The 27,235-nt window shown below is 40.6% G+C and overlaps 1 protein-coding gene across 1 annotated transcript; it reads left to right on the top strand.

Annotated features, from left to right (window-relative positions):
- Nucleotides 1-1,304: 1,304 nt before the first annotated feature.
- On the top strand, nt 1,305-27,235 carry LOC309621281 (myosin-8-like; the record flags this gene model as incomplete). The annotated part of the gene is given in 42 exon segments (XM_082408848.1): nt 1,305-1,337; nt 1,469-1,625; nt 3,989-4,016; nt 4,117-4,225; nt 4,309-4,401; nt 4,536-4,599; nt 5,580-5,678; nt 5,770-5,873; nt 6,024-6,162; nt 7,257-7,279; nt 7,283-7,390; nt 7,392-7,417; nt 7,419-7,602; nt 8,727-8,897; nt 9,800-10,109; nt 10,218-10,285; nt 11,924-12,011; nt 12,097-12,214; nt 12,575-12,698; nt 12,790-12,926; nt 14,403-14,658; nt 16,674-16,790; nt 16,792-16,920; nt 17,013-17,189; nt 17,265-17,410; nt 17,496-17,586; nt 17,672-18,061; nt 18,495-18,621; nt 18,956-19,074; nt 19,202-19,398; nt 20,535-20,718; nt 20,803-20,868; nt 20,870-20,890; nt 20,894-20,972; nt 21,068-21,192; nt 22,126-22,434; nt 23,397-23,600; nt 24,581-24,706; nt 24,790-24,960; nt 25,145-25,249; nt 25,810-25,905; nt 26,910-27,235. Coding segments are annotated over 42 exon segments (5,568 nt in total). The 3' UTR covers nt 27,060-27,235.

The following is a 27,235-nucleotide window of genomic DNA, read 5'->3' as shown; positions in this document are numbered from 1 at the left end:
TTAGAGAATAAAACATGCAAGGATTCCGTTCTCACTCAGTTGTAGATGCCCTAGCCCTGGAGATCAAGATACGCCATCTGGGAAGGAAATTTTCAAAGCCCTAAAAATGAAGCCTCAAACTGCAGTCTCATGCCAAACCAGCCGTGTGCTAGGGTTACTGTATGAGAACGCTGGTCAGCAACAGCTTGGGAGAATAGTTACAGCCCAGGCAGGCGATGGAGCCTCAACATTTCTTTCATTTCAAATCCTAGCTCACATGTATAACTTCCGGTTTCTATTTCTCCTCTCCCTCATTTTTTCCCCAAGGCAAAATTCTCTCTAAATAAATCGCAGCCATGAGTGCGAGTTTGGACGGTGAGATGGCTGCTTTTGGCGAAGCTGCTCCCTACCTTCGAAAATCGGAAAAGGAGCGGATTGAAGCCCAAAACAGGCCCTTCAATGCTAAATCATCAGTCTTTGTGGCGGAGCCCAAGGAATCCTATGTGAAGAGCATCATACAAAGCAAAGAAGGAGGGAAAGTAACTGTAAAGACAGAACGTGGAGCAGTAAGTAAAAACATAAGGAGAAAAAACTCCCCGCTTTATTCCTCCACCTCCTCGCTTCAAGTTGAAGCCTTCGTTGCTCAGAATCTCTAAGCCTACTGCCAATACAGACACCCTTCTGGTCCATTAACAGACATCAGATTTGGAAGGTAGAAGAAATTCTCAGCAGTAACCTCATTTCTCCCTTTCCCAACTACCCAAAGGACTTTAAAGCCACTAGGCTTGGCCTCCAGCATTTCCCTTCAATTTCTCACTTCCCAGTCTAAATCCCCAAACTTGGGAGAAACAAAAACGAGCTTCTCCTATCAAAACAATTACTATCTACTTAGATAAACAGTGTATTAATATCCCCATTACTTTCCCCCAAATTGAAGTTTCTTGTAATAAAAGGCCAGGAAAAATGAAAAATTAAACCCATTTAAGTAAAATGAAATAAACTGATAAATAAACCTGGGACAAGGAAATGTGGGAGGAAAAAAGTACTTTTTAAAGAGTAGTACGTATTATAGCTCATCAGAGGAAACAGATTTTCTTACCATCAAACGCTAAGATGAATGTATTTTCATGCCTTTATTTAAAAGACACCGAATAATATAATGGAAAGTGTCCACAACTGTAGTCTTATAATTAAAGCAGATAAACATAAATCCTACCTCCAACCATTAATACAAACTTGTCTCTTACTTTACTTGCCAGACTCTAACTGTCAGAGAAGACCAAGTCTTCCCCATGAACCCTCCCAAATATGACAAGGTTGAGGACATGGTCGTGATGACCCACCTGCACGAGCCAGCAGTGCTGTACAGCCTCAAAGAGCGTTAACGCAGCCTGGATGATCTGTGTGAGCGCCCTTCAACCTCTCTTTATTCCACCTATCTCTCCAAGTAAAAACAAATCCCACATGTTGAATATTCTGATTTTCTCAGACCTGCTCGGGCCTCTTCTGTGTCACCGTCAACCCCTACAAGTGGCTGCCGGTGTATGACCCCGAGGTGGGGGCTGCCTACCGAGGCAAAAAGCGCCAGGAGGCCCCGCCCCGCATCTTCTCCGTCTCTGACAACGCCTATCAGTTCATGATGACTGGTGAGTGAGTGATGCATCTGTTTACAGAAATGTGGAAATAGAATCTTTAACGCACAGACAGACTTTGGGCTCTGATCACAATAATACATTGCGGCCACCTGGGGCTTCACTGCTTTCAAGAAGCTCTCAGAGCTGTAATAGCACATATGCTTCCCTGCAGCCATTCTACAGGTGAGTAAAGTGAAGCTCACTGAATGCACCGACCTACCCAAGCTAACCCAGCTGGTAGCCAGAAGCCTAGTTGAAATAAGTAGTAGACCTCTGCAAACATATTTGTTGTTGCTTTCTCACATTTTTTACTTTCTGCTTTGGACAGAAAAAAAGTTCAAGTAGATTTTTAAAAAATATCCACATCCACAGCAATCAAGGAAAATAGTTACCAGCCATAGCGGGAAAGCTTTGTGAATTCTTTATCTTTAAAAGACACAGCTAATATCACTAGCCTTTGGGGTAGAACAGGAGTAAAGAAAGAGCTATGACTTTCCTCTCAAAGATTTTGAAGCATTTTCCTACAAGAATAGAAGAAAATAGAAATCCCTCTTTCTTTGAAAATACTTTTTTTTAAGATTTTTTTTTTTTTTGACGTGGACCATTTTTTTTTAAGTCTTTATTGAATTTGTCACAATATTGCTTCTGTTTTATGTTTTGGTGTTTTGGCTGCGAGGCACATGGGATCTTAGCTCCCTGACCAGGGATCAAATCTGCAACCCCTGCGTTGGAAGGCAAAGTCTTAACTACTGGACCACCAGGGAAGTCCCGAAAATATTTTTTAAAAATTATATCAAAGTCTGTTATTCCTGTCTTATCAAAGCATAAACAAATAGCTTTGATGCGAACTGTAGGCCTAAATACAGCATGAAAACCTTTTATAGGCACACACCAAATGTGTTGCCTTTGGAAATATTCTAAATTCCTGAGTTTCCTGTTCTTCCATGAGATATTAGAAACTGGAGAAGATTTTGTTCCTTTTTGTTTTTTTTATTTGATTGTTTGTTTTTTTGCACTGTTTTTAAATTGTCTTTTAAAGGAGAAGAGGGAAGAGAAAGGGATAAAATAGGAATCTTCCATTACAAATTGGCCAGCAGTTCTACAAGGATATCATGCCAGGAAACTGTTGTTTAGTTGTCAGCAGAAGCTAGCTACCTTCCAGAAATTATCCAAATGTGGGCTCATTCCAGAGGTTTTAACACTTAGCAGTTGCATTTACACTGCTCTGTACACCACCACCCCTACAGAGGTCCCCACTCCCCCAAGTTTTGGGGCTGCTCCAAATTCAAGATTACTTATCTCCAAACATGATTTTTGTATAAAAACCACCCCAAACTGTGGCATTTGACGAGGTTAGAGACTAGAACATTGTTTTCTTATCTATGCTCCCACTAGATGAGATATGATCTTTCTTGTATTTTCTTCTATTGGAAAAAGAAATCAATCTGAATATGTTCCAAAATCTGTCTCTACTTCCCTGAATAGAGCTTTGAAGTTCTCTAAAGTCTATATCCACATCTAAATAGCACCCAAATTAGCATCTATTTCTCTGAATAGATTTTTTTAGATTTGAGAATGCTCTAAAATCTCTATCAGTATAGAATTAAAGATTTAACAAATCAGAAAATTGGTATATATCCAACATATCAGTCATATAACTAGTGACAATTTTTATTTTTATTACTTAGAAACGTGTATAAAATAAAAAGGAAAATAAAAGTAAATGAACACCAACATTTACAGTTCCAGATCCCTTCTTTTTTTAGTATTACCAGCTGTCAAATTCATATGAAAAACCAGGAGGAGGCCCGGTAGCAGAAAAATATATAAACTGGAAGTCAAATAGACCTAAACATCTTGATAAGCTATGTAACTATTGGAAAAGTCACTTATTTCTCTCTGGGTTTGTTTCTTCATCTGTTAAATGAAACTTCAGAATTGTATGATTCTTACTGAAGTAGTTACAGATGAAATTATATGATGCCTGGAATTTTCTTTAAAACAACCAAGTGAGTTTAGGATGGGTGTACAGGTTATACAAAGTTGGCCAAATAATAACTGTTGAAACTGTATGATGGGTACATAGGAGCTCTTTATACATTATTGCCTCTACCTCTGTATACGTTTGAAACTTCCCATAGGTTTTAAAATTAATAATATTTTAAGAAGAAACAGATGATTCTTTGCCTCTCATTTTCATAAGTTTTACTCCAAGAGGCAAGTACTATCTGGGAGCTACACACAAAACCAAGATCATAGGCAACATCTTCAAAATGTTAAAAAGGATAAACTGATGAATCTTTACAGAGTCAATAATCTTTGTACTGAATGTGTACTATCTTTAAAAACTGATGGTCTTGATTTCTTTTTTACAGAACGTGAGAACCAGTCCATCCTGATCACGTATGTGATTTTTTTCTTCTTCTCTGGTTTGTGATGATTGTCTTAGATGTCGACAATGTGAGCTGTAGTTCTGATCTCTTCTCTGGTTTCTCTTTGACAGTGGAGAATCTGGGGCAGGAAAGACTGTGAACACGAAGCGTGTGATCCAGTACTTTGCAACAATTGCAGTTACTGGAGAGAAGAAGAAGGAGGAAACTGGCAAAATGCAGGTGGGTCTGACTGGCGTGTCAGAATCAAGACTGGCAGGGCATGCAGGAAGCCCCAGATGTGAGGACTGTTCTTGCCTTTGCAGGGGACTCTGGAAGATCAAATCATCAGTGCCAACCCCCTGCTGGAGGCTTTTGGCAACGCCAAGACTGTGAGGAATGACAACTCCTCTCGCTTTGTGAGTCTCTGGGTCACAGAAGGGTGTTCTCAGGTCTTAGATGCCCAAAAAGGCATGTCTGAGTTATTAACTCAACCTCTTGTTACTCGTGTGCTAACAGTTTTGTATATAACATCATCTTTTTCACTTGCAAGGGTAAATTCATCAGGATCCACTTCGGTACCACAGGGAAACTGGCTTCTGCTGATATTGAAACATGTGAGTAACAGGACCATTGAAAATCAAACAGAGAAACATGTGATGTCATTTGCAGGGATATTTCACAACACTTGTTGAGCACTGAGCCTGCTGGCGGTGTTGCCCGTGAGCTAATGCCAAACTTATCCATAATCGCTGCGTGCTCTATTTACCTCAGTCGCAGACTGATGGCTCTATAACACATTCTGCAATTCCTGCCTCAGAAGCAACTCTGACATTTTCTCCAGGAAAAACAGTAGGACTATCTATGGACTCCTATGAGTTATCTATAGGCTTACAATACATTTCTGTGATTTGCTCTTGATCTGAACTTTTTTTTAAATAAATTTATTTATTTATTTATTTATTTATGGCTGTGTTGGGCCTTCGTTTCTGTGCAAGGGCTTTCTCTAGTTGCGGCGAGCGGGGGCCACTCTTCATCGTGGTGCACAGGCCTCTCACTATCGCGGCCTCTCTTGTTGCGGAGCACAGGCTCCAGACACGCAGGCTCAGTAGTTGTGGCTCACGGGCCCAGTTGCTCCGCGGCATGTGGGATCTTCCCAGACCAGGGCTCGAACCCGTGTCCCCTGCATTGGCAGGCGGATTCTCAACCACTGCACCACGAGGGAAGCCCAATCTGAGCTTTGGTAGGTGTTTCCAAGGTAAGTCCCTCACCAAAGAATCTAAGGTGATCTGAGAAAGGAGGGGATATTAAGGATCAACTATAATACAGAGGTCGCAGGCCATCCATATGCAAAGTTGATTTTTACTAGAGCATGCATACTTCACTCTCTGCTCTTAGATGGTGAGAACCTTGGGTAATTGCCATACGTATTTGGAATTCTTACATGTAGTACCAACAGGATCCATCATCACGTTGAAATCTCAATGGAGCCGAACGTCATGTCCCCAATTTTAGCCAAAGACACTGCAGTTCATTTAATATCTCAGCAGCATTGATATCTTTTTCTAATTCAATGTCTATTTCCCTCTCTTTCCAGATCTTCTAGAAAAGTCTAGAGTTACTTTCCAGTTAAAGGCAGAAAGAAGCTACCATATTTTTTATCAGATCACTTCCAATAAGAAGGCAGATCTGATTGGTAAGGATGAACTTAAGTTCACAGACAAAAGTTAATATTTTTGTTAACAACTTCTAATGTAAAACATACACCCTGAATTCTATGTATCCAGAAATGCTCCTGATCACCACCAACCCATATGACTATGCCTTCGTCAGTCAAGGGGAGATCACAGTCACTAGCATTGATGACCAAGAAGAGCTAATGGCCACTGATGTAAGACACACACTCACTTTTTAAAAATCTATTATGTATGGAAATGACAATAGCAACCACACTATAAGTGTGGTTACCTTATAGAGTAAATTCTCCAAAATATGTTAAGTCTCTTCTGCCCTAACTTTGTCCTGTCATTTCTCCTGGCAGAGTGCCATTGACATCCTGGGCTTTACTCCTGAGGAGAAAGTGTCCATCTACAAGCTCACAGGGGCTGTGATGCATTATGGAAACATGAAATTCAAGCAAAAGCAGCGTGAGGAGCAAGCGGAGCCAGATGGCACCGAAGGTACCAAATGAACCTCCATCTGGGTTTAAATTAGAGAATACAGCAAGAAAATAAAAAAGGTTATTCTAAACTCACATTTCCTTTGTAGCTGGACTTCTGAGGGGCAGGTACACATTTACACACACTGCATGCTTTCCTCACCCCCTTTCCCTCCTCACATCTCCATATCTCCATCTTTCTATGCAGCCCACATGAACCCTAATAGCCACTTGCAAGGATACATCTAAAAAGCACAACCTGGGGCCAGATCATTAGAGAGGGAATGAGACAGAACCGTGCGCTTGCTTTGCCTTAGCAATGGCGAGAAGGTATATAGGATAACTTGGAATATTGGTCTATTTCAGCACCAGCTGGGTAAACCTAGTGGAGGGATACAGGGTCTTGCCCAAACACAGAGCTGGGGTTGGAGGACATCTGTGCACATGTGTGTGTGTGTTGTCTACATTTAACCCTCAGACAATCTAGGTAACAAGTAAGATAAAAAAGAAACTGAGAAAGAAAAATCATATACTCTATGTATGGAAAGAACATGGAACTTACAGGATCTACCACGGAAGCTAAAGTTATCTGCTCCTTTAAGCCTTTCCTGACCACCCTGGCTCGACATTCTCTCTCCCTCATTTACATCATAGTCGCTGACAAAATTTTTGAAGGGGACTCTGTAGGAATCATGCACTAAAATTTAATCCTCACATTTTCAGATAAAGAAACTAATTCATTGAGGTTAAATTGGGAGGAGCTAAATTGAGATAAGGTGTATTTATCTTACCTTCCACCCCCACCTACTGTGTCTTAAGAGCAGAGACTCTGGCTTTTGTGTTACATAAATTATTTCCATAAACACTGGACATATTTTTATTGTTGTTAAATTTCTCAGGAGTTGCTTGCAACAAATCACCAAAGGCCAGTGTAACTGACTGACCATTTATTAGCAAGTACATGCTCTAATATACAGAGAGCCTCACCTGATCTTCTATAGAATTATTTAAAGCTTTTTATTTAAAAAATAAGGAAAATGGATGGAGGAAAATGGAAAGACTACCTTGAAGAGGTATCTGCTGTTAAACAACATTCCTTGAATTGTGTCTCTGCGGTTGCTGACAAAGCTGCCTATCTCTAGGGTCTGAACTCTGCTGATCTACTCAAAGCCCTTTGCTATCCCAGGGTCAAGGTCGACAATGAATACGTCACCAAAGGCCAGACTGTGCAGCAGGTAAGTGCACAACCTCAATGAATCACACACATCCCAGGCCTTTCATAGTGCCAACAAACATTACTCTGTCCATGAAGGTGTACAATGCAGTGGGCGCTCTGGCCAAAGCCATCTACGAGAAGATGTTCCTGTGGATGGTCGCCCGCATCAACCAGCAGCTGGACACCAAGCAGCCCAGGCAGTTCTTCATCGGGGTCTTGGACATCGCTGGCTTTGAGATCTTTGATGTGAGTTTATCTTCATATTAATAAAAAGTGGGAGAAAGGCAATTTGGGTTTTGATATACTGAGTATTATTATTCATTTACACTTGTAGTGTCTACATTGCTCTCTCCAGCATGGCACCTAGAACGAAATAGCTAGGAGGTAACTGGATAATAACAGAAGTAATAATAATAGCTAACATTTATCACGAAGCCTGTATTTCTGGCTTCTCTACTAAGCACTTCAAAATGTTACCTCATTTAATCTTCACAACAACCCATGAAGGAGTAACTAATATTACTTCTAATTACATGTGGAGAAACAGATGCAAGAAAATCAAAACACTTGCTAAAGATCCTCCAGCCATATAAGGCAAAGCCACGACAGGAACCTGGCTATGTAACGTTTGGTCCATACACAAGGTACCTCCCATGGAGGAGAAACGGCCTAGAGGTAGAAGCGTAGTGACAGTTCATAGTCTTCCCTCTTCCAGATTCATATGACACACACCATTTCCCCTCTGGGGCATCAGCTTTATCATCTATAAAATGAGGGTGTCAATTATTATAAAGACTCCATCAGATCTTCAATTTCTATACCACATCAGTCCCCACTTTCACAGACCTGACAATGAGGATTTACCAAATGTTTGATATGAATAGAAGAGCAATTGGCCTATTAATTTCACTCTGCACATCAACTAAAGGTCTTAAGAAAAGCTTTCCTTAATAAGGTGACGCCAAAAGTGAAAATGTGACCTTTATCTTGAATTGGGGGGGGGGGGTAAAAGAAGTGAGGCTTTGTAATGAATTACTTTCACCCTTAAATCTGAACCATAACTCATAGGATCATGGTTATACTTTTAAGGCACATTTTTGCCCATGCAATCTTCAGAGGTGGAAAGAGGTAGATTCTACCAGAACTCTTGCTGTGTGATTGACAGCTGTGCCTTTAAATAATGCTCAGAAATCATGAAAAGGGTTCATGTCAAAAATGATTATTTTTTCCCTGGGATTTCTGAAGAGACAACAATCAGTTTAAACTTTATTTCGTTATTGTATTCCACATATTTTCAATAAAAGATTTTTCAGTAATGAATTCTACTGCTATAAAAATCCACTTAATGTTGGAAATTTGGTTTTGTGCAGTTCAACACCCTGGAGCAGCTGTGCATCAACTTCACCAACGAGAAACTGCAACAGTTTTTCAACCATCACATGTTCGTGCTGGAGCAGGAGGAGTACAAGAAGGAGGGCATCGAGTGGGAGTTCATCGACTTCGGGATGGACCTGGCCGCCTGCATTGAGCTCATCGAGAAGGTCTGTTTGACTTCTAAAGGAAACCCGAACTGAAAGGATAACTTTCCCAAGTGCCTTAAGCAACTCCAGAATGTATTACTGTAATCTTAAATAGACTGATATCAGAACAAGTTAGAAAATTACTTTAGAAATGACTTTCTCTTTTCAACTTTTACGTAAGAAGAATCAGAGAGTGTTTAGCTTCATTTTGTCGTAACAAGTTCTGTTCTAACACTGACTCAGATCCAAGTTTAAAGCAGCATCTCTATTGAGATGGTCTGCTTCACTAGAAGAACTACCTCATTTGTTCTAAATCTATCTCCACTATGATCCAAGATGTCAACAATAGAAATAACTATTTTCTAAATCAAAATTAATGCACAGGTCACAGAGCTAGGGCTTATATCAAAGGTAACCTGTTTGGAAGTCAAGAGTCAAATTGCTATGCTTCTTCATAATCTATCTTTATGGGATTAAATGCACAAAATGTCTTAAATAAGGTTTGCATTATTTATACCGTTAAGTTATTGCATATAAAGTAAACATCATTCTAAGTCAGTAAGTCCTTTTCATAGAAAAATAAAACTCTGACAATAGATTAATTCACCAAACAGGGGAAAATGTGGTAATCACATAATCACAGAACATTTTAATAAGTCGCCCCCACTTATGCAGTGCTGACATTTGGAGTTTATATCCAGCTATTCTTTTAATTGAAAATAATGCTATGGATTGAATGTGAGAAAGAATGGTGGAAAAGTCATTCTAGTGATAACAAAAGGACCTCTTTGAGCTATGACCCTGGTTTACTTTATAAATATATTTAATTAGGAGTGCTCATAATTCAATCAAACGACAGCCACTATGTCTATATCTTTTGAGACCAGATAGGTTGACACCAATGTCTACTTTTCTGAATTCAGCCACTGGGTATCTTTTCCATCCTGGAAGAGGAGTGCATGTTCCCCAAGGCCACAGACACCTCCTTCAAGAACAAGCTGTATGACCAGCACCTGGGCAAGTGTGCCAACTTCCAGAAGCCCAAAGTGGTCAAGGGCAGGGCCGAGGCCCACTTCTCGCTGGTTCACTACGCGGGCACCGTGGATTACAACATCGCCGGCTGGCTGGACAAGAACAAGGACCCCCTGAACGGCAGTGTGGTTGGGCTGTACCAGACGTCTGCAGTGAAGACTCTGGCCAGTCTCTTTTCCACATATGCTAGTGCTGAAGCTGGTACTTTCTGTGCCCCTGATCTAAATTAACCTCTCCCCACAGAACGTTCACATACCATTCCAGCCTCTGGGACTCTACTTTCGTTGATGGGTTTTCTTTTTATCTTAGACAGCAGCGCAAAGAAAGGTGCTAAGAAGAAGGGCTCTTCTTTCCAGACTGTGTTAGCCCTTTTCAGGGTGAAGTACAAATTTAATTCGAAAAATCTGTTCAGTTTCTATGACTTATCATAATTAGGATAAGAATAAAGGATTTAGAATAAATTAGGAGGGAATGGAATGTTAACAGGAATTACTTCAAATATTCCTTCTTGTCAGGGTACAGCCAAAGCAATACTCCTCCTGTAGGGCTGAATGTTTTACCTCTTATTCCTTATTATGCTCATCTAATGTATTCAGGAATTCCAAAATGCCCTTCGAAGCTTTCTCGCTATATAATAAGGCCGATTTTTAAGGAAGCACAGCTGAACTTCAAAGGTCTCCCTGTGGAAAGCCGTATCTTTATTCCACTAATGTTGCCCTTTGAGAATGTTCCTGAGTTCCCCTTTGAGAATTGAGCCTGAGACACACCCTTTAGGACATCCTTCCACCAAATCACATCTTTGTCCTCTGAGGTGGATTTAATTTTTTGTAATAGCTGAAAATTATCTAAAGCCAAACCTAGTGATTTAGATTGATGATTAAGATAGAAAAATCTCTCTTAAGAATAACAGTAATAATAACATTACTACAAATAATGTGATTCTCTTAGATGGCTTAAAAACTGGCTCTTCTAAAGGGGAACATATGGAGCATCTGGTCTAATGGTTGCTTTGTCAGGATTTCTATGGCTAAGTCTCGTTCTTTTTCAAACTAAAATGCAGATACTATGTATGACCTAAACAAGAAAACAGCCCTGTTCTTTTTTTCTCACTACCAATTTGCATTATTTCACCAAATATGCCCTTGTTTCATCAACTTATCCTTGTACATAATTGCAAGATTAGAAACTCACATTACTCACTTTATTTCCTAATAGTTAACTGAGATATGAAAAATAAAGCAACTCTGCCTTCTCAACGAATATACCTAAGAAATACTGAGAAATAGCTACTTGCTAGTTTTCTGTGGTGGAGTAAAACACCACTGTCTGTCATAATCAGTTACTCTATTTCTGGAATAACCCCCCCCCCCATATGCTTCAGACTGTGATCATTCTCAGGTACCCAAGATCCACTCACACAAGGTCATGTAGTCTTATGATTTTAGACTCTTCCAAAAACAAAAACCAAAAAACAAGAGGTTACAGGTCCCAGGGAATAATACACTCAAGGAAGGAATGGCAAACATTGGACAGTGGCTAACCTAGGTTACCACTGTAAACTACTACTGTGAAAAATATTAGCACTGAGAGAGATGAAAGAGGCCTTAGAGGTAATCTCAACTATTTTCAGATGAGGCCCAGAAAGAGAAAAGGGATTTTATAGAGTCAAGGAGCTCATTAGTGGCAAAGTGAGACTGTAGTCTTTTGTCTTCTGATTCCCGGTCAAGAATACTTGCTGTGTGTCAAGGCTACTGAATTTGCAGTTTGTTTACAGGATAGATCCTAGGTGTCATAAATGAATACCAGGGAGAGCTGCATTTCTTCCCAGCACTTTAGCCTTTCAGTTATTTGGCAGGCTAGAACTCTTGAGACCTTTAAAACACAGAGCAACTGAAGCCTCATAGACTTTTACCTAATATAGTTAAGAAAGTGCCTAGGTTCGTTCCATATAATTACCAAAAAAAGCAATCTGAAATAGAACTTTCTCATCAAGTCCCTTCTACCTGGTCTTCTAGGAAAATTTAAATAAACTGATGACCAATCTGAGGAGCACACACCCTCACTTCGTACGGTGTATCATTCCCAACGAAACCAAAACTCCTGGTAAGATCTAAGAGCATGAAATAATCAAACAGGCACAAGTTTGAAAATTCAGTGCCCAGTAGTAAGTACTCTGATTTATTTTTAGGCGCCATGGAGCATGATCTTGTCCTGCACCAGCTGAGGTGCAACGGTATGCTGGAGGCCATCCGCATCTGCAGGAAGGGGTTCCCAAGCCGAATCTTATATGGGGATTTTAAACAAAGGCCAGTCTCCCTCTGTCATATTTCACTGAATGCTGTGACTAATTAATCATTTTCACTGTTGTCCTCTGTTCATTGTTTTTATGTATCCTGCTTCATCAATACTACGAAATTAAGTCAAATAATATAGCCTTGTGGTGCAAGAACAGAATACAGGCTAGAGAAGGTGGCATTTCTTAAAAATAGGATGGAAGCATGCATTAGCTTGTGGAAAAATCATATTGTTTCACTACCTGAACCTAAAAGGACAGCTGGATTTTCTACTTTTGCTTTTTCTCTTTTTACTGACTTTTTTTTGGTGTCGTTTGGTTTTCATATATGATCACACCTTCCTAATCATTCTTTTTTTCTTCGACTGAACAGATACAGAGCTTTAAATGCAAGTGCTATTCCAGATGGACAGTTCATTGACAGCAAGAAGGCTTCTGAGAAACTTCTTGCCTCTATTGATATTGATCACACCCAGGACAAATTTGGACATACAAAGGTATGGCTATTACTTACACCTGATCCAAGTCCTCTGCCATGGCTGTATCTCCTGTAGTCTGGGGATGATTTGGAACTTTCCCTCTCTCCAGGTTTTCTTCAAAGCTGGCCTGCTGGGTCTTCTGGAAGAAATGAGAGATGAAAAGTTGGTCCAGATTATAACAAGAACTCAAGCCATCTGTAGGGGATTCCTAATGAGGGTAGAATATCAGAAGATGTTGCAAAGGAGGTAACCATGCAGAGGATAAGGACTGTAAGGTCTCTTAGAGACTTTACATCGGTCTTCCTTACTCAGTAACTCTTTCATTTTGTGGTTAACATGCACTTCTCACCCAGTTCGGAACTCACTCTTACAACACATCAGCCTCTGCTTAACCCCTCATACTGGGATTCCCTTCAAAACTTCTCTCCTCCCTCAGTTTCTCCCTTTCATTCATCTCACATACAGCAGCAGGAATCATTTGCAGTAAGCACTATTTTCATCATGCCGTATCTGTTTGCGGTTCCCCACGGTCTCCCACATCAAATCCAAGTTGCCTGTGAGTCTGTCAAGGCCACTCTCTATTCCCTACCTCATCTATCATCTCCCACCGCACAGCCTTTTCCAGCCAGGCTAAACAATTTGCTTATCTCCTTCTCTCCTGTTTGCACAAGCCCTCCCCTCTCAGCCTAATTTATCTCTTTACCAATTCAAGACTTCCATTTCCGCTTCCTCTAATTAACCTCATCCAACCCATCCACCCAGCACTACTGCATTCCCTGTCCTTACACACATGTTTTGCATTCATTTTGCTCATCTGTACTTATTTACTTCTGTGGTATAAGTGTTCCCAAGTCTTTTCCATGTGTCAACATTATGGTTTATGTCATGATATCTGCCTTCTCAGAGATATGGTTCTTATAAATTGGACCTACAGAAATAGAATCTCCATTTTAACAAGCTTGAAGAGGCACACACATTGTTATAAGGCAGGTAAACCTTGCCAGTCTATTGCTACAGTGTGCAGGAATATCTTTTATTACTATTTTAAAATGTTATTTAAATAAAACAAATTTTGTAGCTAAATGCTCTTCAGACATTAACAATCTAACTGAGCAGGTAAGAAGTAGGCATTTGAAAGGACTTGAGAAAAGCCAGTCTATTATGTGAAGAAACTAACAAAAGTTGTTTATGGAGTAGATAATTCGGCAGCGATTAAAATAAGAGGAGAGGTTTCAAGGAAAACAGGATAAACCATAAGCTCAATTTAGGTGGGCAATTAGGAAAGCAAGCCACGCCCTTTCACAGGTCACGTCAGTGTGCCGAAGGCCAAGCAGCACAATTAACTTACACCTGCCACACCCACTCCCAAGTCACTAATATTGTGATTTCTCAAATGTTCTTAAAATGGTACGTGTTGCTCATATATACAAAGTATTCTTCCTCTAAAGTCAGCTTCTTTGCTAATGTGACAGGGACTTGAGAACACACAATCGTTCAGTATGAGCAGTGCACATTAGCAAAGTGGTCATACTGAGGACCGCTCTGAGTGTGAGGGCGTGTGTGTGTGTGTGTGTCCTGCATATAAAATATACAGAATTTGACACATCATTTACATGTAGGGGGGGGTCATTAAAAGGGGAGTTTGTATGTAAAAAAAATAATACTAACGATAACATTGTCTCTAATGGATCAATCTACACTGATACTTTTCGGTCATTTCAGAGAAGTCCTTTTCTGCATCCAGTATAATGTACGTGCCTTCATGAACGTCAAGCACTGGCCCTGGATGAAACTCTTCTTCAAGATCAAGCCCCTGCTGAAGAGTGCGAAGACAGAGAAGGAGATGGCCACCATGAAGGAAGAGTTCCAGAAAACCAAAGATGAACTTGCCAAGTCAGAGGCAAAAAGAAAGGAACTGGAGGAAAAAATGGTGACTCTCTTGAAAGAGAAAAATGAGCTGCAGCTCCAGGTTCAATCTGTGAGTACTCTGTGTGCTGAATGCACCATGTCATGGAAGCTTTTCTGGAATTCACATACACTCTGGATTTACAAATGGCCTTTTCTTGAAAAAGAAAATTTCTAGTTGCTTTTTTCAGTATTTCACTTAACTTTCAATATTCCTGTGAAGAAGTAAGGTACCAACTACTTCCAAATTGCAAATGGAAAATGGGAGATTGAAGAATTTATTTAACAATATCACAAATTTAACAGGCATGAAGGAAGCAGTTTAAAGGCAAGCCCCCAAATCTCAGTCATTTTACTCATCTGCCTTGCCTGCTTCATCCCAGTCTTAAGAGCCCTATTTCCTGAATACAAGTGTATGAGATCGTATTTAAACTCATAAAAGACAGTTATTCTTATTTCTCTCTGTATCTCTTTTCCTCAACCCCCAGGATTTAGCTCAATAAATTCATCTGCAGTTACTTAAACTGAACTACCACGGTGGAAGACAGAGCTAGTGACCGCTGTGATTCTTCCTTTGATACTGATCCTGAGTTCTCAAGGCCTCTGTTTATTGGTTAAAGAAGAAGTTGTAATCAGAGTGGGGGTAGGCTTGGCATCAGCACTCTGGCCAAATACAACCTCCCATTTTCTTGGTCCAACAAGCCCAACAATGTCATGAAGAAATCTGTAAAAAAAAAAAAAGGATAGTTTTCTTAAAATGTTTAAGCTATTTTCAACTTTTCCTTCTGACAAGTTCACTTATATGAAGGTTACATTTTCCCAATCACAGCCTTTCATCTTAACCTCTTTTCATAGGTATTATCATTAGTCAGTGAGTAAATATATACTGAGTGTATGACTATTAAAAATAAAAGCGGGGCTTCCCTGGTGGCGCAGTGGTTGAGAATCTGCCTGCCAATGCAGGGGACACGGGTTCGAGCCCGGGGTCTGGGAAGATCCCACATGCCGCGGAGCAACTGGGCCCGTGAGCCACAATTACTGAGCCTGCGCGTCTGGAGCCTGTGCTCTGCAACAAGAGAGGCCACGATAGTGAGAGGCCCACGCACCGCGATGAAGAGTGGCCCCCGCTTGCCGCAACTAGAGAAAGCCCTCGCACAGAAACGAAGACCCAACACAGCCATAAAAATAAATAAAAATTAAAAAAATAAAAATAAAATAAAATAAAAAAATAAAAGCAAAGGAACCCTGGAAGGCCTCATTATCAAAAGTTTAAGCATTTTAAAAACTTAAGATATAAACAAACACTGAGAAGTTAAAGAAATTCCCCAGCCCAGAGTAATAAGGTCGTGGCTGAACTGATTTTTATGAGTCCTTTAATCATTTATAAAAACCTCATTGAGTTATGTAGTTTCTCAAAATTACAAGTTCTTATATAGTCTAATATTCATTTTGAGACTAATAGGTAATTCTTAAAATGGAAATGGAAACCTTGGACAATTATACAGCACTGTTATGGTCTATCAGGGAGGTTTTGAGTACATGAAAAATGCTTCATGGAAATGTATTTATAGGCATAATCTTACGTAGTTTTCCTTTTTAAAATTCAATGTAGCAACTAGTTCTTTGAGGCAAGTAGGGAATGATCAAAACCAAAACTAACCAATTTGACTAAGTCAAAAATCTTTGAATATTATAGTTGAAATGCTCTTAGCAATCATTTATTCCAATCCTCTTAATTACATGAGATAATTGAGGGTAAGAGGAGTAAATCAATTTGCACAAGGTCATACATATGGAGGCAAATTTGGGACAAGAACCCAGGCTTCCTTTGGTCCTTCCACTCTTCTACACAATACTTTTAAAAATAGTCAATTGCTTCAATCCAGTCATTTTTCAGGCTAATTTGCTTCTAAATCTATAGTGCCATATCTAATTAGCTACATTTCTCCAGACAATGGAATGATGTTCAATTAATTTATATTCATACTGAAAAATTCATTAGCATTCAGTAAACACTACTACTTTGTGCAAAGAACAAGTTCAAAATAAGTAACAATTCTCTAAACAGCTCAGCAAATCTCTCCACAGGAAGCTGATGCCTTGGTTGATGCAGAGGAGAGGTGTGAGCAACTGATTAAAAACAAAATCCAGCTGGTGGCAAAGATCAAGGAAGTGACTGAGAGAGCTGAGGATGAGGAAGAGATAGATCAATGCTGAGCTGACGGCCAAGAAGAGGAAATTGGAGGACGAATGTTCAGAACTGAAGAAAGACATAGATGACCTTGAGCTGACACTGGCCAAGGTTGAGAAGGAGAAACATGCCACAGAGAACAAGGTATGAAATATATTTGTATACAGCATATAGAGACCCTGCCATCTAACTAAGCTGCTTTAGAGCAGAGATAATCTCTTCCTTAACCTTTCTAGGTGAAAAACCTCACAGAAGAGATGGCAGGCCTGGACGAGGTCATAGCTAAGCTGACCAAGGAGAAGAAGGCCCTCCAGGAGGCCCATCAGCGGACCCTGGATGACCTGCAGGCAGAAGAGGACAAAGTGAACACCCTGAACAAAGCTAAAGCCAAGCTAGAGCAGCAAGTGGATGATGTGTGTTTTTAATACCCATTTGAAAGTTTTTTTTAATATACTTTCAATTTTTAACAAAGTTTATTTTCTCATTAGCTTGAAGGGTCTCTAGAACAAGAAAAGAAACTTCGAACGGATCTAGAAAGAGCCAAGAGGAAAGTGGAGGGTGACCTAAAATTGGCCCAAGAATCCATAGTAGATATAGAAAATGACGAACAGCAACTTGATGAGAAACTTAAAAAGTAGGAACTCCAGAAAAAAAGATTCTATGCAACATCATCTTTCAATTTGTATGGGTACTAATACGCCTTGTTCTTCTGTCTAAAGGAAAGAATTTGAAATCAGCAATCTGCTAAGCAAAATTGAAGATGAGCAGGCAGTAGAAATTCAACTACAGAAGAAAATCAAAGAGTTGCAGGTGAGTCATCTCACCTCCATTTGTTTCTGCACCCAAAAAACTGAAATTGAGATGAGTTCATGTTAATGTGCTGTGTCACTGCCAGGCCCGCATCGAGGAGCTGGAGGAGGAGATCGAGGCGGAGCGGGCCTCCCGCGCCAAAGCAGAGAAGCAGCGCTCGGACCTCTCCCGGGAGCTGGAGGAGATCAGCGAGCAGCTGGAAGAGGCCGGCGGGGCCACTTCGGCCCAGACTGAGATGAACAAGAAGCGGGAGGCCGAGCTCCAGAAAATGCTCAGGGACCTGGAGGAGGCCACCCTGCAGCATGAGGCCACGGCGGCCACGCTGAGGAAGAAGCATGCGGACAGTGTGGCCGAGCTGGGGGAGCAGATTGACAACCTGCAGAGGGTCAAGCAGAAGCTGGAGAAGGAGAAGAGTGAGCTGAAGATGGAGATTGACGACCTTAGCAGTAATTCAGAGACCATTTCCAAAGCCAAGGTACCCAATACTGTCTTTAAATGAGCATAGTTAATAACCTGTAAGAACCCTCATTGTTCTCTGGCATTAAACACTGTTTGTAGGCAGTTTATAGCACTGATCTAAAATTTTGTATTCTAATCTATTCCATTTTATTTCATTTTTTTAAAATACTGGATATAATTTGTTAAGATTATTTCCAAATCTACTTTAAGTATCAGTGTCAAGTATCACTGGGATAAATGAATGAGTTCCAACAATGAGCACTTTAGGGAGATTATGCACCCGTCATACTTGAATCCTAGCATGTTCCATAGAGTTGGTGCCATAAGTTTCTACTCACACTTGACATAAATTTATTCACTCTAAAAATATTTTAAGAATCCAGTGGTAACTTTTTTTTTTTTTTCCACTGTATTCAATGTCTCATCTTTCACGGGTACATGTGCTGTAGGGAAACCTTGAAAAGATGTGCCACGCTCTAGAAGATCAAGTGAGTGAACTTAAGACAAAGGAGGAAGATCAGCAGCGGCTGATCAATGACCTGACGGCTCAGAGAGCACGCCTGCAGACGGAAGCGGGTAGAGATTTCCCTCAGTCCCGCAATTATGTACTAGACAAAAGCAATCCCGGGGGTTCTGAATTAACAGCAATACTCCCATATTAGAGGGGAGTAATCAACTATAGGAATTTGCTGAGTAGGTTAGAAGAAATAAAAAAAAGCAAGAAAGAATCAGCAGACTAGTTTATTTGTTACACTACAATAGCAATGCTGCTTTTTAATCTAGCCAATTCTGTAACAATATTTATAATTAGATAAAGTATATATTTGTCATATACATATAATTATATATACAAACTTTAGGCTTGTTTGTTTATGCCGTGAACAAATTCCTTTACTTCGGTAATTCTTAGGTGAATATTCCCGACAATTGGATGAGAAAGATGCTTTGGTCTCTCAGCTTTCAAGGACCAAACAAGCATCTACGCAGCAGATTGAGGAGCTGAAATGTCAGCTAGAGGAAGAAACTAAAGTAAGTTTTACCAAAAGTATTCTCGACTGATCAAATCTAAACATATTCAGTTAGGTTCTCCTTTAAGTGTATAAATTAAATATCACTGAAGAAATGAATTTAAGTCACTGAACTCATACTTCCACAGGCCAAGAACGCCCTGGCCCACGCCCTGCAGTCCTCCCGCCACGACTGTGACCTGCTGCGGGGACAGTATGAGGATGAGCAGGAAGCCAAGGCCGAGCTGCAGAGGGTGCTGTCCAAGGCCAACAGCGAGGTGGCCCAGTGGAGAACCAAATACGAGACGGACGCCATCCAGCGCACAGAGGAGCTGGAGGAGGCCAAGTTTGTACTGTGAACTCTAGAGGAGGGACATGACATGGTTTCCCAGCTGCCCAACTCAGCAACTCCCAGAAACAGCTGTGATGATGATGATAACATAACAAAAGCAGAAGCTACCCTAAGTGCATACTGTGTCAAATACTATCCTATTATTAACTCATTTAGTTTTCGTAGCAACATTACATTGCATTATTATTCATATCCCTGTTTTACAGATGAGGAAATTGAGACTGTGAGAGGTTAACCAACTAACACAAGAGCATATGATTAATAAATAGTACAGCTGGGATTAGAACCAGACATTCTGATTCCAGAGACCACCTTCTTAAGTATTGTAGTACAAAGACAGATCTCTTAAAACTCATGTTGGAGGCCATCTGAACTGTGCATAATGTTCAGGGTTAGTCTGAATAAAGTAAAGCCTTAGTCTGGGTACAGACCAAAGGAGACCTTCAGGTAGATCTTCTAGAGCATTACGGCTAAAGGTTTTTGTGTACCTTAGGCATGTATAGTTGGCACACAATTGGGAGTAAAGCAAGAATGTAGACAATTCAGAAGGAATAAAAAGAAAAACCCTGCCTTTGCTTAGACTACATGAATTATCCTGATTTATTTATTCATTCCTCTCTCAGGTGAGAATGACCAAATATATATTATTAGAAGAAACTGGCTATTTTTCTCTAGGAAGAAAAGTATATAAAATAAAATGTAAAGTCTGAGAAAGCAAAAGAATATGTCCAGTATATCTGTGACCAATAAAATACCTAGTTAGTCTCAAATCCTTTTTGAAATGAGATGAGATATAAATCAATCAATAGAACTGCCCTGGCTAATCATTCTCCATACCATACTCAATCAGAAGCCCTGAAAATCCTGAAATCATATGCTGTAAGATACATACAATGTCAGCTTCAACAATGGCCTCTAACAATTCAAAAACAAAAAGGACTTGAGTCCAGTTGTTCACCACTTTGGACCTTTTCACAGTTTAATCCATCTGGAAAGCAGTTCTGGCTACCACAGTTTTGAAAACCATGCTACTTGACATTGTAGAAAAAGGACTATGAAAGGGGGCTGAGGAGTTTAGCACTTGCCCCTGTTCCTGACCTCTCTCCTTAACTGCCTGGCTAACTTTTCAGGAAGAAGCTGGCCCAGTGTCTGCAGGAAGCCGAGGAACACGTAGAAGCCGTGAACGCCAAATGCGCTTCCCTTGAGAAGACCAAGCAGCGGCTCCAGAATGAAGTGGAGGACTTCATGCTTAATGTGGAGCGGTCTAATGCTGCCTGCGCGGCTCTCGGTAAGAAGCAAAGGAACTTTGACAAGGTGGCCCAGCCTGCTCAAACTCCACCGATGTTTTACTTAGTCTCCCTTTCTCCTTCCATTAGCTGACAGTATACCGCTTTTCACGTCCTATCAGAATGGAAACAGAAGTATGAGGAAACCCAGGCTGAACTTGAGGCCTCCCAGAAGGAGGGAGTCCCGTTCTCTCAGTACTTAGCTGTTCAAGGTCAAGAATGCCTACGAGGAATCCCTGGAACAACTTGAAATGCTAAAGAGAGAAAATAAGAACTTGCAGCATGAGTGCTCTTGAACTTCCCTACCCTATATGGCCCTGGAAAGACCTTTCCATGTTATATCAGTCTGACCACTTCTCCCTTCTGTTCACCCACAGAGGAGATTTCGGACCTCACTGGGCAGATTGCTGAGGGAGGGAAGCAAATCCATGAACTGGAGAAAATAAAGAAGCAAGTGGAACAAGAGAAATGTGAAATTCAGGCTGCCTTAGAGGAAGCAGAGGTATGTATATTGATGTTGTGGGGGGAAAATCAACGATAAACATTGGTGGAAACACCACTGTTTTCATTGGGCAATGGTACTATGAGATGGATCCATTATTACAGAGCAGGTGAGAATCTGAACTCATATAACCTTTATGAAGGGCAATTTGGCAATAGTTATCAAAAGTCTTAAAAATGTAATAATATGACCTATCAGTTCTATTTCTAAGAATCTATCCCAAGAAAATTATCCTAAATGTAGGCAAAGCTTACACACAAGATGTCCAATCCAAAAACAAGGCAAAGCAAACTATAGAACATCCATATGATGCAATTTTCTACAGCCATTAAATGTAGTTAATATGGGGAAATATTTATGGTAGAGGATAATTTTTAAAGCAAGACACACATTTGCATATACAATAGAACTTTATCATGTATAAATATATATAAATAGGAAAAAAACTAGAAAAAAAATGTACCACATTAAAATTGTGCCTCTAAGTGGAGGCAAAATAGGAAGGTTTTGTTTTTATAAATTACCCCACATTCCACAATGGACACATATTTTGTAATCAAAAATATATATATGTTTTAAAACTGAGAATTTCTACAACAGGAATCACATGAACATTTTAATTTATAGAATGGGAGAGAATTCCTGTTTACTACACATAAGTTTAATCATATAATTTTTGTTACTACTCATATGAATAATATTTGTATAGCACTTTATACTTTACAAAGCACCCTTATTACAGAGTTGCCCAATAAAGTCTATGACTGAATAAATTAAAGGATGATTTACCTAGTAGGGTCCTAGAGCTGTTTTATTATACTTTGTAATATTAGACAAACTGATATTAGTAAGAGCTTGGCTCACAAGGGAATACCCTCCAAATATTCATTTTCCATTATTAATTATTAACTAATTGATCACTGTTTTGTTAAGGCATCTCTTGAACATGAAGAGGGAACGATCCTGCGTATCCAGCTGGAGTTGAACCAAGTCAAGTCTGAAGTTGATAAGAAAATCGCTGAAAAGGATGAGGAAATTGACCAGCTGAAGAGGAACCACATTAGAGTCGTGGAGACCATGCAGAGCACACTGGGTGCTGAGATGAGGAGCAGGAATGATGCCCTGAGAGTCAAGAAGAAGATGGAAGGAGACCTGAATGAAATGGAAATCCAGCTGAACCACGCCAACTGCTTGGCAGCAGAGAGCTTGAGGAACTACAGGAACACCCAAGGGATCCTGAAGGTAGATGGGTCCACATTAACAGCCCAGACCAGTCAGGGAAGTGACCCGCCTCCCATTCATCACAACACCTTCTTGTTACACCATCCATTTTTTTTTCTTTTAACAAATTATACAGTTCATAGTATGGAGGTAGCTAAAAATAAATACACATAGAATATATATTTATTTATTTTTGTCTGCATTGGGTCTTTGTTGCTGCACGCAGGCTTTCTCTAGTTGCATCGAGCAGGGTCTACTCTTCGTTGCGGTGCGTGGGCTTCTCATTGCGGTGGCTTCTCTTGTCGCGGAGCACGGGCTCTAGAGCGCAGGCTCAGTAGTTGTGGCACACGGGCTTAGTTGCTCCGTGGCATGTGGGATCTTCCCGGACCAGGGCTCGAACCCATGTGACCTGCATTGGTAGGCAGATTCTTAACCACCACGCCACCAGGGAAGTCTGAATATATTATTTTTAAAGAAATGTTATATAAAAGAACAAACAGAAGCCCAGAGATAAGCTATGATATGAGAGAAATTAAAAGACTTTGGCACCAATAGGCCTGAGGTCAAGTCTTAGTTTTGTCACTTACTAGCTGCCTGATTTTAGGCAAGTTATTATAACCTCTCAGAACCTCTGTTTCTTCTACTAATTAAGAATGAAACTACCCACCTCATAGGGTTACTTGTGAGGATGAAGTGAGAAGACAGATGTCAAGTGCTGGGTACAGCATATGGAAAATGCTCCATAAATTATAGATACTGGTGACTCGCACATGAAAAATAAAAAGTTGATGGCATAAAACACAACAAGAATCAGTCTCCTGATAATCCTCTCTCATCTAAGCAGGTGACATCCCCATTTTCATGCTCCTTCAAATGACAGGCCTGTCATTTCCCGTTCCTGGCACCAACCCATTCTTACAGTTCATCTCCTGGGATGTTCACATCCTCTTCAGAGTGTCTAAGCCTTTTTATTAACTTAACAGGATACCCAGCTCCACGTGGATGATGCTCTCCGGGGCCAAGAGGACCTGAAGGAGCAGCTGGCGATCGTGGAGCGCAGAGCCAACCTGCTGCAGGCCGAGATCGAGGAGCTGCGGGCCACCCTGGAGCAGACGGAGTGGAGCAGGAAGATGGCAGAGCAGGAGCTCCTGGATGCCAGCGAGCGCGTCCAGCTCCTGCACACCCAGGTGGGACCCTCACATCAGACAAATGCTGGTGTACTGTAAAGTGACGAATCAGAATTATAATATGGAAGTACTCTATTTTTATAAATATGTGTATATTTAAAAGGATGGGGGAGATGCTTTAAAATATTAATTGCAATTACCTTGAAGTGATGCGATTATAGATGATTTTTTGCTGTGTGTTCTTTTTAAGATTTTCTACGAAAACGGGGCAGGGTTATTACTTTTTTTATTTAAAAAGAAGATTTAACTCTAGATTATTTTGAAAACCATGGTGTGGAATAAACTTGAATAAAGATATCTGTTGACTCCAAACTCTGAAAATGTTCCACGTAGCGTTTCCCACCAGGAGCGCTTTAGCGTTCAGCACTGCTATGTTCACAGTCCCTGTGCCTTGCAGGACACTCAGCATCGCTGACCAGCCTGGGTGTTAAATGCAGTAGCATGCCTTAGTTATTCTGACAACCACAAATATCCACCCCCATACATTTCCAAATACCCACTGAGGTGATATTGCTTCCCTTAGAGAACCACTGGGTTGAAATTTTAAGAAAATGTTTCGTAAGAGTAATTCAGTATTCCCCAAGGGAGCAAACCATTCAAGCTAACAGAGAATAGATTCCTTCTAACTGAGAAACTCTCAGTGCCAGGCTCTCACAAAAAGAATCGACTCTTTTCTAATATTTCCAACCTTTTAAGGACAGAACACTAGCGATGTCTGGTTGACATATAATTGAAAGAGCAATTAACTAATATAGACATTCTTGAACCTCCATGTCCGTATGCAAAAATCAGATGGACATTGGGGCAGTGGCGGGGCGGGGTAACCAACCTTGCAAATGATTAACATTATGCACTGAACAAATATTTAAAGTTCAGTGAAATGTTGCCATTAGTCCCCTGCATAAGCCAACCAGTAAGACACTTGTAAAATCCCAAGTGTGCAAACTGCAGGTCTTGTAAATTTCCACTACTTTTAACAGAACACCAGCCTGATCAACACCAAGAAAAAATTGGAAAATGATGTTTCACAACTCCAGAGTGAAGTGGAAGAAGTAATTCAAGAATCACACAATGCAGAAGAGAAGGCCAAGAAGGCCATCACTAACGTGAGCAAATGAGCATTTGTTTAACGACACTGTGTGTTACCTGCCATTACCAGGTTTATTATACTGGTTTATTTACTAATTAGGCGGCCATGATGGCCGAGGAGCTGAAGAAGGAGCAGGACACCAGCGCCCACCTGGAGTGGATGAAGAAGAACCTGGAGCAGACGGTGAAGGACCTGCAGCACCGCCTGGACGAGGCTGAGCAGCTGGCCCTGAAAGGCAGCAAGAAGCACATCCAGAAGCTGGAGGCCAGGGTGGGTCTCTCAATCTCTCTGAATCCGGGAAGTGAAAACGGCACTCCCCGATCCTTCTCTCTTCTTGTATATTGACTCCCATCCTTATCCTGTGGCTGGGGACAGCCACCCAATATCGTCAGTAGGTCCTGAGGTAATTAACATCCCCCAAGACTGACTATATAAGTATCTTTCTTGATTGTAGGTACGTGAGCTTGAAGGAGAGGTTGAAAGTGAGCAGAAACATAATGCTGAGGCTGTTAAAGGTTTGCGGAAACACGAGAGAAGAGTAAAGGAACTCACCTCCCAGGTAAGGGGAAGAGCTTTCTAGAATATCCAGACTTCCTGCACAAAGGGAAATTGAAAACCTGGTGACTATGTGGTACTCACAAATAGCTACATGTTAACTCGATATACATAAGGGGCAAATGACACAATCACCTATCACAGACCCTTTCCTAAGCTAGGAAAATCAGGAAGGCCTTTAGAAAATTGTGTAAGTGAGGAAAGAATACAGGTTTCAAAGACAGATAAACTGGTGTTAGTCCTAGTTTGGCCTCTTACTTTTTAAACTCGGATACGTTACCTAACACTCTCAACCTTAATTCATCACCTGTAAGATAGAATAAAAACATCTACTCACCAGAGTAGGGAGGTAAGGATTAGAGACGTGTATAACTCTCCAATATAGTGCCTGCGCACAGTGGACATTTAACAAGAGTGGCTACTGTTAATACTATGAAGGAAGCCTCAGAGTTGACCACATTTACCCCAGGCCCACCTGCCATCATATCAAAGTAATTCACTACACCACCTGCAGTGGGTTTATTTTGTTGGATTCAATGCAGACCATTTTTTTCAAACTTCCAGACTGAGGAAGACCGCAAGAATGTTCTCAGGCTGCAAGACCTGGTAGATAAATTACAGGCAAAGGTGAAATCATACAAGAGACAAGCTGAGGAGGCTGTAAGTATCTTTAAGCCCTTGAGGGAAGAAGGAAACTTCGTTGGGGGTAGAAAGTATATTAAGAGAATGTGTTAATGAGAAAGAAAGAGACCAAGTAAGAATATGTCATTCTTCTTTTAAGAGAGAGGATATAAATATGAATTTACCCCCAAATCCTAATTATAGAATAAGACCTCAAGACGAGATATTTTTATTATTAAGCAATTTGTAGGGGTTGGGGGAAAAAAGAAAATTCCAAATAACCCACCTTACTTGATAGCTGCAAAGAATATCCAGCAGAAAATCTAACACCATGATAAATATTCCTCTCCCTCTAGAAATGCACAAAATCAATTGTTCCCAAAAGCCAAACAGAAATCTTTTACCCCAGCTGACTCCTTCCCTCACTACCACTGTCATCAGCAGGGACTTATCCCTGCACATTCGCTGTAGCAAATTAGGATGTGTTGGAAGATTCTCCAGCTTCACTTTTCCTGGTTGTTCCCCACTCTTCCAGACACAATGTAGTGGGTAAGAGGTAAGAAAAGGGAACACGAAAGGGAGAGGCACGAATGGTAGTAAGTGCAACCAACAAAGGGCATACTTTCTTCCTATCCCCATCCCCCCACCCGCAGCGTCTCTGTATACCAGAGTCAAAATATATGGCAAAAACATTTCAACTGGGATTTTCCCGAAGTTAGAATTTGACCTTACATTTACTGTCTAACCTCTGTGAGCAAGCGCACGTGGGTCTCTTCCTCCTTTCCACTCAGTCCATACATCGTAATTAGACTTCACGTATACATGGGTTTGACATAATGAGCTCGTCTCTTCCATTTCAAAACTATTTCTTCTTTCATTCTTTAGAGTAAAAAATATAATTGAAGTTACAAGTTCTGTCTGGATTTGAAATCAGATATGACAAACAAACCGTAAGAAGGAAATATCTGAGTTGAGGAAATAATCCTCTTTGTGACAAGTGCAATGAGAACCACAAAGTCTAACTCTCACAACTTTATTCTTAGGAGGAACAATCCAATGCTAATCTTGCCAAATTCCGCAAGCTCCAGCATGAGCTGGAGGAGGCCGAGGAACGGGCTGACATTGCCGAGTCCCAGGTCAACAAGCTGCGGGTGAAGAGCCGGGAGATTCACACGCAAGTCAGTGCAGAGTGAACACATCTGCCTGATGCTGCCAAGGGGCTGAAGAAATGCACAACATGTGCTATTTTGGGTCACTTGCTTTGTGATGTTTTTCTCCTCATGTTGAATAAATAAAAACTACAGTGAACTGATAAACTGAACCAGACTCATTTACTTCCAAAATTACTTATTCTCAAACACAGTTCTCA

Source organism: Balaenoptera borealis (genome assembly GCF_965194805.1).
Source record: "Balaenoptera borealis genome assembly, contig: HAP1_SCAFFOLD_172, whole genome shotgun sequence".
NCBI lineage: Eukaryota > Metazoa > Chordata > Mammalia > Artiodactyla > Balaenopteridae > Balaenoptera > Balaenoptera borealis.
This window is presented reverse-complemented; position numbering and strand designations above follow the sequence as displayed.